Source organism: Nestor notabilis, unplaced genomic scaffold (genome assembly GCF_000696875.1).
Source record: "Nestor notabilis isolate BGI_N333 unplaced genomic scaffold, ASM69687v1 scaffold23656, whole genome shotgun sequence".
Taxonomy (NCBI): domain Eukaryota; kingdom Metazoa; phylum Chordata; class Aves; order Psittaciformes; family Psittacidae; genus Nestor; species Nestor notabilis.
In genome coordinates this window covers 1-11,181 of record NW_009933651.1, presented here as the reverse complement: position 1 = coordinate 11,181, position 11,181 = coordinate 1, and the positions used below count along the sequence as shown (strand labels likewise).

Genomic DNA, 11,181 nt, shown 5'->3' with positions numbered 1-11,181 from the left:
GACCTCTTCCCTCTGCTCAGCCACTCCAGCCGTGCTTCTCCCCAGGCTTGAGCTCCCTCTGGGGGACTCGGGGATGATCCTGCACCTGCCCAAAGCAAAGCACAGTTAAAATCCAGGATTGTCCCATCTTCCAGCTCGAGCAGCAGCTAAAAACAGGCACGATGGGCCCATTCCTAAAATACAGCCAGGCTCTCCAGCCTCAGCCTTTTGATTCCTTTCTTTGGGGAGTGTGTGTATTTGTGGTGCTTTGCTTTGTTTTCCCTTAAGGTGGTGACAAGTTCACTTCCTCTCTTCAGGGCCGGCTCTGAAACACTGAAAGCAGCACAATTCTGAGCCTCATAAAACTCAAGATTTGCTATCCTGCAAGTTTTAAACATAGCTCCTCTCTCCAAGCCACAGGAGATTAACACGAGGTTAAGCTCCCAAGGTTGCTGCTCAGCTTTTAGAAGTTTAAAACAGCCTTTTGAAAGGAGGAATAACCCGTCTTAAAGCCATCTATGCCAGAAATAAGACGCTTGCATCTACCCTTCAAAGCCTCTAGGGATGCTAAAGAGTGAAGCCCCTTTACAGCCCCATGAAATGGGCTAATGAGCTTTTGAGGACACCACCTTCCCATGCCCACATAGTGTACAAGGGGCTTAATATGTTTAAGATAATAATAGAGTTAATGCCAAGTCTTCGATGCAGGAAATACTGGGACTCGCCTCTGCCTGTAGTCCCATGGGATGGCTGTATCATTTAACTGCCCTGATGCTGTTAAAAAGAGCTCATGAATCTCCTGTTCTTGTTGCAAGAACTTGCTGTACAAATGAAAAAGAACTGTCAATTCATTTAAAATACCCTTTTTGCGGGGGGGACGTTGCAGTCCAGAAGGACAAGAATCCGTTGTGTGCTTACACACCTACACCAATGCAAGGACATCAGTGTCCTGCCTTGTACCTGAAATGATGGAGAGCTGCTGTCAAGTTTTTGCCCTTCCAGATTTTCTACATAGTCTTGGATGAATCCCTCACCCTCTGGTTTTTCCATGGTGCCCAGCAGCAGGGTTTGCATTACCTTACGAGGAACACTGGGCTGTGTAGCACTGAGGGAATGCATGTGTGCTGGTATTTTACATCACAACGAGCCACTAATTCCTCCTCTTGTCACTGGTGTCCTGCCCTCTTGGGCCAGACAGCACTGCAGCCTATTTCCTCATTTTACAGGCTTGTGTAACAGGCACTGCCCCAGCTCACAGGGAAGGGGGTGGATCAGTTCTATAAATGGTTTCACCCCAAAGGAGCATGATGGGGAACTGCTGGGGAGTCAGGGAACCCCAGAGCAAAAACCTGCCTCTCTGCAAGTGCTTACTGATGGCTGCTCCCCTCCCCGCATATCACCAGGCAGGGCAGGAGGGAAGACTCACACGAGGTTTTTACCAAGAAAGAAGAAGTCAGCACCAAGACTCGGGCAGCCCAGGCTCAGGTGCTGGAGAGCAGGGGTTTGGTCTGCTCAGGGCCTGGCACCTCCTTGTTCTTGGGGGGCTCTGAGGGCTGCCAGTTGCTGCTTGATCGTCGCAAAGGCCAATCCAACTCCTCATAGTGGCAACAGCAAATGTAGGAAAGGAGCCGAGTCCGGACCACCCGTGTGCAGAGGACAAACATGATGCAGTTGGCACCTCCTTGGAATGTGTTACCAATTCCCTGCAAGGGCAAGAAGGGAATTAACCAGCGCTGTTCCTGAGCAAACGTGGTGTCAGCCCCGCTACCGCACTGCCCAACTGACAGCAACTTCCACCTAAGCGAGAAGAACAGGTTCAGAAAGATCAACTCTGCACCCAGAGTTGGGTGCTGGGGGTTCTACAGCCCCTGCTGAAGGATGGACACCCAGCGTCTCTTGGTCTGAGCCTGCTCTTCCTACCAGCATCTCCCAGCACTCCTGCTGCAGTGACTGTCTGTAGCCACTAGATGCTGCTGAAATAGCTGTTGCTGAGCATCCCGACCAGCGCTTGCCGACAGCAGCAGCCAGGTCGTGCTGCATCCTGCCTCTAAAAACGATATTAAGAGCAGCAAAGCCTTATCTCCCTCCCAGATCCTCCTTCCAATACATTTCCTGGCAAATACTTACATGCAGGACAACCAGGACTGAATTTTGCACTGCAGGGGAGTTACAGAGGGTCAGAACGAATCGCACAGTGCTCCAGATGCGGAGGATGATAAAGATGACAGGGATGAGAATCAACTTCTTATCTGCTATGGAAGTCTGGGGCTGAAATGCAGGTGCTCTTGAGAGAATGGGGCGATACTCTGAGAGAGCTGCGTGCTTCCATGGAGGGTGGGAGAGAGACAAAAACGTGAACAAGAAGCTATACACGTTGGACATTCAGCTCCAGGGACCTTTTCCAAAGCAAACTCAATCTCTGCATCTCATGGGAGGTTAACAGGGACATGCTTATGAGCACCAGTCTTCAGCCACATTCTGCCCTTGCTAATGTCCTGCTGAAGCCAAAGAGTGGCAAACAAAGGATATCCGGCCCTTATCAGAATCCCACTAAAGCTTTATATTAACAAACATCACTACGGAGTTGCCAAGAAACCAGGTTATAACTGTGTAAGAAATTATGTGGTTCTCCAGAAAATAGTTTTTTCTGGGCCAGCAATATAGAGATATAGATGTATAAATATATTTGGGGAGAAGTCTGGCTCATCCATCCCAAACTACTGAGTCTTCCCCACAGCCAGCAAGTTCCACAAGGAATTTATGCCCATGTGAACCAGTCCTTCATTATGTTTGTGTAGAACCTGCTACCTGATTTCTGACCATATACTGTCAGCGATGGGCTTCCACAGGTTTGGCCAAGCCAGCAAAGCTCTGTACCATGGCATGCAGGGATCTGTGGGCTGGATCAGTGTGGCTGGAGGTGTGAGGCCCATGAGACCTTCCTATGGTAGAAACCACTGGATGCTCTCAGTCTCCTGGATGGGGAGAGCAGGTCAGCACAGCACAGAGAGCAGCTGCTGGGATGCATGATGCTGAATATCAGGGTGTTAATGTGGGTGAAGAGATGAAATCTCAGCATAGCGGACCTGCAGAAAACTATTCCCCCTACCACCAGAGCTACAGAGCATACACCACGCTGATGCACAGTGTTCTCCTCCACTCCAGTACTCCCAACCCTGACACCTTACTTCCTCCAGAACAGAGCTGTACAACAACACTGCAGTGATTCAGTGACCTGAATCAAACCCCCTGAGGGCTTTTGGTGCAGCTTCCCATCCACTCCTATACAGTCTTTTCCATTTGGAAAGCCTCTGGCACACACCCTGCACGTGTCCCCCATGACAGCTATTGCCATAATTTCTCCTGCCTCTGACTCTGCAGGAGCCACTACTGCAAACCCCACTTCAGCTATTCACACAGCCCAAACGCAGCCCTGGTTGTCTACTGCACTTCCTTGCAAGGGGGAGTAAAGAGACTCAATGAGCAGGCAGAATCCTTAGTGATGAGAATAGCCCAGGCTGATGATTCAAGGGCAGGTCGGACACAGGGGCTTGGAGCAACCTGCTCTAGGGGAAGGTGTCGGTGCCAGTGGCAGAGGATTGGGACTGGATCAGCTTTAAGGTCCTTTCCAACCAACCCATCTGTAAGCGAGATGCTCCACTCGGGAAGCCCCGTGTGCTGCCGCTCCAGCCCTCAACCCCCTGTTATTAGAGAGCTGCCTGTGCTCAGCACCATGTGAGAGGGCCACGGCTGGAGCAGCGAAGGCAGAGCCGGGTGCGATGGAATCCCTGGCAGAGCAGGAGGCTGAGCCCGGCCAGGTGCAGGTCAGGTTTCCCTGGGGTCACGCTGCTATCTTGGACAGCTCTGGAACACCGTGTCCCGGCTGATGTGTGTCAGGTGGTGACAGGCACAAGCAAACCCTTCCCAGTGCCCCTTTCCAGGACCCTTCCGGCTCGTGTTTATCCCTATGGCTGCAGCACAGCAAGCAGGTTTGCAGGGGCAGCATTCCCCAGGACACCCATCCAGATGGGGGGGGGCTTTTTCCCCTAATACAGCTTAAAGACAAAGCAATCTCTGGATGTATTTCCTCCTGCCACCATCAACCTAGACTTCTCTAATGTTGTCCTACATGCCTGGATTCTCTGTGTTCACAGAGCAGCAAATAAGCCTCTGGATTCTGAAACTCTCCTAAGACAGGGTGTCTTCCTGTACTGTATGTGCATATGGTGCTATATAGTGCCCACATTCCCACATGGAGCTTTATGCTGCTAGTACAAAACAGGTATTAAAACCTTCAAACTATCATTAGAAATCCTAAACTGACTGAGGTTAGATACACCCATATACCAATATTAGGGTTGGTACATGTGGAACTGGAAGACTGATTAGAGCTGAATTTTGTCCCTCACATCTGTTCCAGTGCTTACATTTCACTCAGGTACACTCCATAACCCCTGTAAGTTTTCCAAAGGCTTTTACATTCTTGTGCTAAGTCTCTGCAGCGCTGCTGGAGGCTGCTCAATCAGGTGTGCTGCTTCTCCCACAGGATGCATTTCAGTGGTGCATGAAGCAATTCCTGCCTGTGGAGCTGCTAAATAGGAAGTGAGATCTTCAGAGCATGGGAGGATAGAAGCAAAGAGCAAGCTGAAAGCAGGAAAATACTCACCGCTCTATTAATATGCTTCTTGATGAGGAGGTAGAGCACAGGCAAAGTCACATAGGCCAGTATCTCCCACACCTTCCCTGTCAGCAACATCCACAAGACTCGATCCTCTGCATCCAAGTTGACCCAGCACCAGCCCACAGAAACATTGGAGGCATCGTAGCCAATCTTCTTCAGGGCAACAGCCGCCACCGTGATGCCAAGGGGGATTCCCCAGCTGAGCAAGGAACATGAAGAGCAAGGTTAAGCCAGGAACATACTCACTTTAGTCCCTCCACACCTCAGAGAAAGCAGATGATGGACCAAGGGGTTCCTCATCAGACAGGATGCCAATACTTATTCCAGAACATCAGCACTCCTGCATCACGCCAAAGGGAAGAGGCTGAGAAGCAGGTATTTGACAGCATATGTGTGGACTGTAAATCCGCTTCCTTAGGGATCCACTCGAGGAACTTGGATCCCCAGTCCTGAAGAACAGATGGATAATGATGTGCCACACTCTGAACTGGAACCTGGCATGCACAGCGAGCAGTCAGGGTCCAGCAAGGTGAACAGACACATCCCACCTACTCCCCTTCTCCCATTCTCTCCTGGATACAGGTGAGATCGAGGATGTGACAAGGGCAGAGCATCCTACAATGGGACCATCCTGTAGGATCCATCCATTCGTGAGCAAGCCGGCTGATACAGAGCTTTCAGACCACAAGAAACCAAATCCCACACTCTGATTCCTAAGTGAGACTTAACACAAAGAATCAGCACACAAAGAAATCCCCTTCTCAATTCCATTAGTGGGGTTTGGTTTTTAAATGGGGCTGTAGTTAATATTTTGGGAGCAAAAGGATAATTTCTGAAGGCCAAAGGGCAGGTTTCTTCCCAAGGAAGAACACTTAGCAAGAAGCTAAGAAAGCAAAGAGGAGCCGTGCCCACATTATTTGGAGCTGTGTTTTGTCTTTGGCTTCTCTCTTGACAGCAGAAGCAAATATAGGGAAGCATTCAGAAGAAAACTAACTGGTGACATACATGAACTAAACCACTCGGCAGCTTGGGCTGCCCACAAAAACCCAGCTGAAAAATCCCGGGAGCCCAGATGTAAAAACACTCAGCCCTTCCCTGGGTGCTCTTCATGGCCAGGACTTCACAGGCCTGTGATGTACAATCACCAATTACCCCACACCTGCAACACTGCCCTGCATTCGGCTGGATGCATCACCGGCCCTTCCCCGTGTTCATCCCCAGGGAAGGTTCTGTGGAGCTTTAAGTGGGACAAGGGATATTTCTTCACAAGTGACACAAATGCCTCACAAAGTGCTCACTGAGCTTCCAGCACAACCCTCGGGGTCTCTCCAGATGCAAAGAAAACAAAGCCATTACTGTGTTGCTCCCATTACCTTCCTGGTTCACACTTGGATTCCACTGACAGCCTGGAGCAGCTGCATGAAAAGGATCTTCCTCCTAAACCCAGCCTCAATGCAGCAGGCTATGTAGGCAAAGAGCAGTTGCCTAGACCAGGTTATCTGAAATTCCACAGCCCAACTGAAAAATCACAGATAATCCCATGAGAGGTTTCAAAACTACCCCATTTCCTACTCTTAAATAATGTCTGGATTCACCTAGTCATAAACCCCCCTGAAATACAAATATAATGCTGTAAAAAAACCCCAACAGAGTCACCCTTTTAGCATGTTTGGAACATTTTGTTTCAGGGTTCAGTTCAGAACAGCCAGTGCTAATCCAAGCCAGTGCTGTTATTTAAGGACAGTTCTGGTGCAGGAAGCCCTCCCCGTGCTATTATCAGAGCAGCCTTTCTGCGAACATTCCGAACATCACCCCCATGGAAGCTCCTGCACAACACAAGACTCATCTTGGTAAAAAGTGGTGATTTGCCTGGAAACAAGCAGCACAAATGCAAAGACATCCACATTTCAGTGCTCTTGGAAGAACTGACCACTAAAAGAGTTCAAGAGAACTGGCACTTCCTTAAAGAAACCATATTAAGGCAACACAAGCACAAGTGAGGCCAGCACCAAGAAAAAGGAAGTGTATTAAGAAACTAATTTGCCTACATAATGATCTCCACAGCAACCTGAAACTGAGAGAATTATATGAGAAGATAAAACCAGGTCAAATTACTGGATATAAAAGAGAACAGTGTAAGTATGAACAGGCACAATGAGAGAGGCTGCAGTAGGAAATAACAGACCACTAGGCAAGAGACTTGAACTCTTCAATAATCTAGCCAGTAAAAGGAAGGATGTGGAAGAAATCTGCCAACCATCAGGCTAATTTGCACTGAAGCAGTGTATTGGGATCAGATGGCACAACTAACACAAAGGACACAGGATGACAAACTCAAAGTTAGAAGCTAGAAACTAGTCAGGCATTTCAGTGAAGTTCTTCAGCTCTATTTTAAAAGACTGGAAAAGAGAACTGAGACTAGTGATTTGAGTGTTCTTGAGAACCCCTAAACGACAGATTCCCAAAGGCTGGGAAATACCGATGCTTTATACCCATCAACAAGAACAGAGGAGCAGAAGGATCAGCATATTTTAGACCCAAGGCATATGTAAAGACTGGGATAAAAAGCATCCAAGACAACACAAACAGGCAGAAATTCTACTCAGAGCCCCAAAGGCAGTGCAATTGTGTAGGCTGGGCCTCTGAAAAGCACCTTTGGATCTAACCACAGTCAGTGTGGGAAAGAAGTACTACCGCTGTAAAGATGCTGGCAATCCCATCTCTAAGGCAGGTACAACAGTACTTATGTCCCTAATACGGCCCCCAGCAATCTATTAATGAAAAGACACGCAACCCAGCCTAACTTTCCACACTGTTACTGGTGGGTCTTTTCCAACTTAAATGATTCTATTAACACCAATGATGCATTTAGACAAGGCAAGACAAGGACCCTTAAACTATAGCAGCATACAGCTCAAGTTGTGTTGGCTTTCTTGCCTGGGTCAGGTTGCTTAATAGCACATTTTGATTTATGCTGCTCAGCTGCTCTATTTTCTTCCCCTCAGAGGCTCTTACACCCAGGGAAGATTTGCTGTCACCTGCCCGCACAGGTTGGACAGAAGCCATCCATCCTACCAGGCAGCCTGAAGGCAACTCCTTCTAGGATGGGAATTTCTACCCTGTAAAGAGACAAAAACCAGTCTTCTGGATCAAGCAGCCAGTTTCAGGAAAGAGCTTGGAGTGCACATTGTGAGCAGAGCTCCAGACCAAAGCTGCTCCAAGGTAATTTTTGACCCCTAACCATTAAACGGTTTGCAGCACCAAAATACTACCTTCCTGGTCCCAAGCAGAGAATCCTCCCAGAGAAGCAGGCAAGAACTGAAAACCTAAGGCACCAGCAGTCAGTTGCTCACCCTTTGGTTGGCCTAGACCAACGAGCTGTTAGAAGCTAAATAAAGCCACAGCAAATTTCACAGGTAGGGACTTGTTCAGTTCTAAGTCCAGTTCTGAAAGTCAGCACTGGCATGATCACAGCCATGCATGAGGCAGTGCCCTGAGGACTCAGATGTACAGTAGAACATGAAAGGATCTCCAAGTACTCCATGGACATGCATGGTTATAAACGTGTATATAAGCACACATATTTCTATTTCGGTCTAGTAAAATATTTAAGTAAGCACCTGCATAGCCTGATCTTGAAACGCAAATACTTCAGAGGCTGGCAGCAAGTGCTATCAAAAACAAAGCAAGAAACAACCCCAAGGTGGGTGCTGGTGCATCCTCACCCTGACTTCGGAACAGCAGCTCTCACAGCAAAGATGACATTAGCCAACTAAATGCTACTTGATATTTGGGAATCCAGAGCCAGTGAAGGAGCCTGGAAATTGGGGCCCTGGACACCAGCACTTACACCTTACAACTACATAAATATTTCCAAAGCTGACTCTGAGTTTGTTTTCAAAGCTCATCTGAGCTCAATAAGTTTAAAGCCAAAACAGAGCCTGCAGCTCTCTACTCCAGCAATGGACTATGTAGATGTGTTACCACATGAATCAAACTGGAACAAACCTGCTTGGCAGGTCTGATCCAGTGTGACATCCTAATTTCCCTAAAAAGAAAGCTTCAGGTACTCACTTCCAACATATATTTAGTTGCTCCACTTGGCTAAAGAACAGTCTCCGGTTATACTCAACACTAAAAGAGTATTCATCTTTACCAACACTTGTCCCTCATGAGTAACTGCTTGTGAAGAATAGGAAACATGCATGTCACTCCATCCTGCCTTGAATCCCTTCCAGAAGTGTCTTGGAATGACTCTTCACACAATGGTCGCTGCATAACAACATCAGCAACCTATGAAGCAAGGGAGGGGAATCCCAGGTACATGCTTAGGCAAAACACGGGGAACTTTCCTTCAAATCCTTAAATCATCTGCCCTTTGCCACCTTTCCTGTTGCCCCAGACAGGTCTCACCTACCTACTGCCATGAATGCATGTGCTAGAATCTTTTCAGATCAGTTACAGTAGCTCCTGTCCACATGGTACTAGAAGATTTTTAGGCTAAGAGCACCCCAGGTAGCCAGAAGGACTTTGAAGCACTGGAAAGTGCAAGGAGGCATCTCCAAGCATCATGTCCAGAATTTGGTTTTATGATTGAGTTCTCAAGTAATGATTAAAGTACAGAGAAGGAAAGAAGAAAGATGTGTCACAAGGGGATGGGCAGAGAACAGGTCCTCACTTGTTTTCTCTGCCTCTTCATACAGATCGTAGAGCAAGAAGCAGCTTTAAACACTGGCTCTGCACAGAATGGGAGTCAGTTACGAAGAACCACGAAGCAACAAGGCTTCGATGAGCACTATCTACAATTCCCTTTAAACAGAGCAAGTGAAGCTGATCAATATCAAGAGCAGAAGATGGCATTTTATTTTTACTGCAAGGACCTGAGAATAAGCCTAGCAAACTGACCCAGAGGAAGTTCAGTGTGAACACTTCCTTCCTCTCTCTTGTAGCGTTGGAGCAATCTCCCAGCTTTAAGAGTGCACAGACTACAGCCAACATGATTCCAGTGAACGTGCCCATTTCTTTCCGCACATTGTAGATGATGAGGCTGAGAAGCATTAAACCAGATGGAGAAGTTAAAGCACAGACAAAGGCCACACAAGTGATTAGCAGACAGGAAAATCACAACCAGGCCAGATTTGAATCAACTCTTTGATGGAGCCTGTAGACAGCATTCCCACAAAGAACCCAGACTCCTTTTTCCTGTTCCTTAAGCAAAATGTGGTTCTTTACAGGCCCTCCATCCTCTCCATAATTCCTACAGCGCATCTCTATCCTCTTGAAATAATCTAACAAATGCCACCGTCTCTCTGCATCTTATTTCAGCTTCACTGCCAATAGGCTGGTGTTCCCAGATGTGCAGGCACCTCACACACAGACCTCGCTGTCAAGCAGTAAGTAGAACAGGTAGGGCAGGAATCAGGCTCCTCCCTGATTCACATTTAGGCGTAATGCCTTTTTCTGGTCCACCTTTACCTGGACTCCCACCTGATGCTGTGTGAAAATAAAAGCAGACAAATATTTGTCTAAGAAACCAAAGAAAACTCAGCACTTGCCCTGATTGTTTTTTCCTTAGATCATTCCTCTCCCTATTTCTTGCAGAAGCTTGGCAGCCCGGAGGACTAAAGGATCACTGTTTTGCTCAGCGTGGAGGTAGCACATGATTCCCCAAGCTCCAATTGCATAATGAAAGCTTTTACTAAACACGATGTGGAAAAAACAGCTTGCTGAAGAGCAGAAACCGAGACATAAAGCTGCACTGTGGTCTGGTTTGCCTCGCCTTCAAACACGCCAAAACAACCTTCAGCGTGCTTTCCTGCCTTGCAGACTACGTACTCCTACTATGTGTATTGAATTACAGCAACCTGCCTGGGGAAAGAGGGAGGATCAACAGACCAGGCTGGCACTGGGAAGTCGGGATCCCAGGAACCAGAGTCAGACACGGGAATTCTGGCAGCAGCAGGCAGGTACTGCAAACACAAGTTTTGTGATACTATTTCTCGGATGTGAGAGCAGATTGTGGAGGGAAAGCAGAAGCCAGGATTTTCAGAGTGGCTCTACCTTGCCAGGGATTATTCTATGTGACCTTAAGCAAAAGACTTTTAGCTTTTCTACATCTCATTTCTTTACCTGGGGAGGGGGAAGTAAGCAGGGCTGGTTATAAGACAGCAACCCCCCTGTTTATAGGGAACTTGAGAGGGGCAGATTATCCTTAAGTGAAGAGCAGGTGACGTAAGCATCCAACCAAGCGCTTCACCACAGAGGGTGCACAGAGGTGTGGGGTCCACACCTCGCACCCTCATGGGGACAGCACCCACCTCATGACATGGAAGCAGCAGAGTAAGCGTGTGCCGGTGGGCGAGCCCCTCACAATGGTGATGTAGAGGTAGAGAGCAATGGCCATGGTCCAGAAGAAGGAGCTGGTGTTGGAGAAGGTGGACAGGGCACCCTGGAGCACGCAGTCCCACGAGGTCCTGTCGAAGTCCTGTAGCACCCCATAGAAGTACGAGAGAGCCGAGAGG

General features: G+C 48.0%; 1 protein-coding gene across 1 annotated transcript; it reads right to left on the bottom strand.

Annotated features, from left to right (window-relative positions):
• Positions 1-1,460: 1,460 nt before the first annotated feature.
• On the bottom strand, positions 1,461-11,178 carry GPR157 (G protein-coupled receptor 157; the record flags this gene model as incomplete). Its single annotated transcript, XM_010016989.1, has 4 exons — positions 1,461-1,682; positions 2,107-2,301; positions 4,646-4,859; positions 10,978-11,178. Coding segments are annotated over 4 exons (832 nt in total), but the record flags the coding sequence as incomplete, so codon positions are not given.
• Between the last annotated feature and the right edge of the window lie 3 nt (positions 11,179-11,181).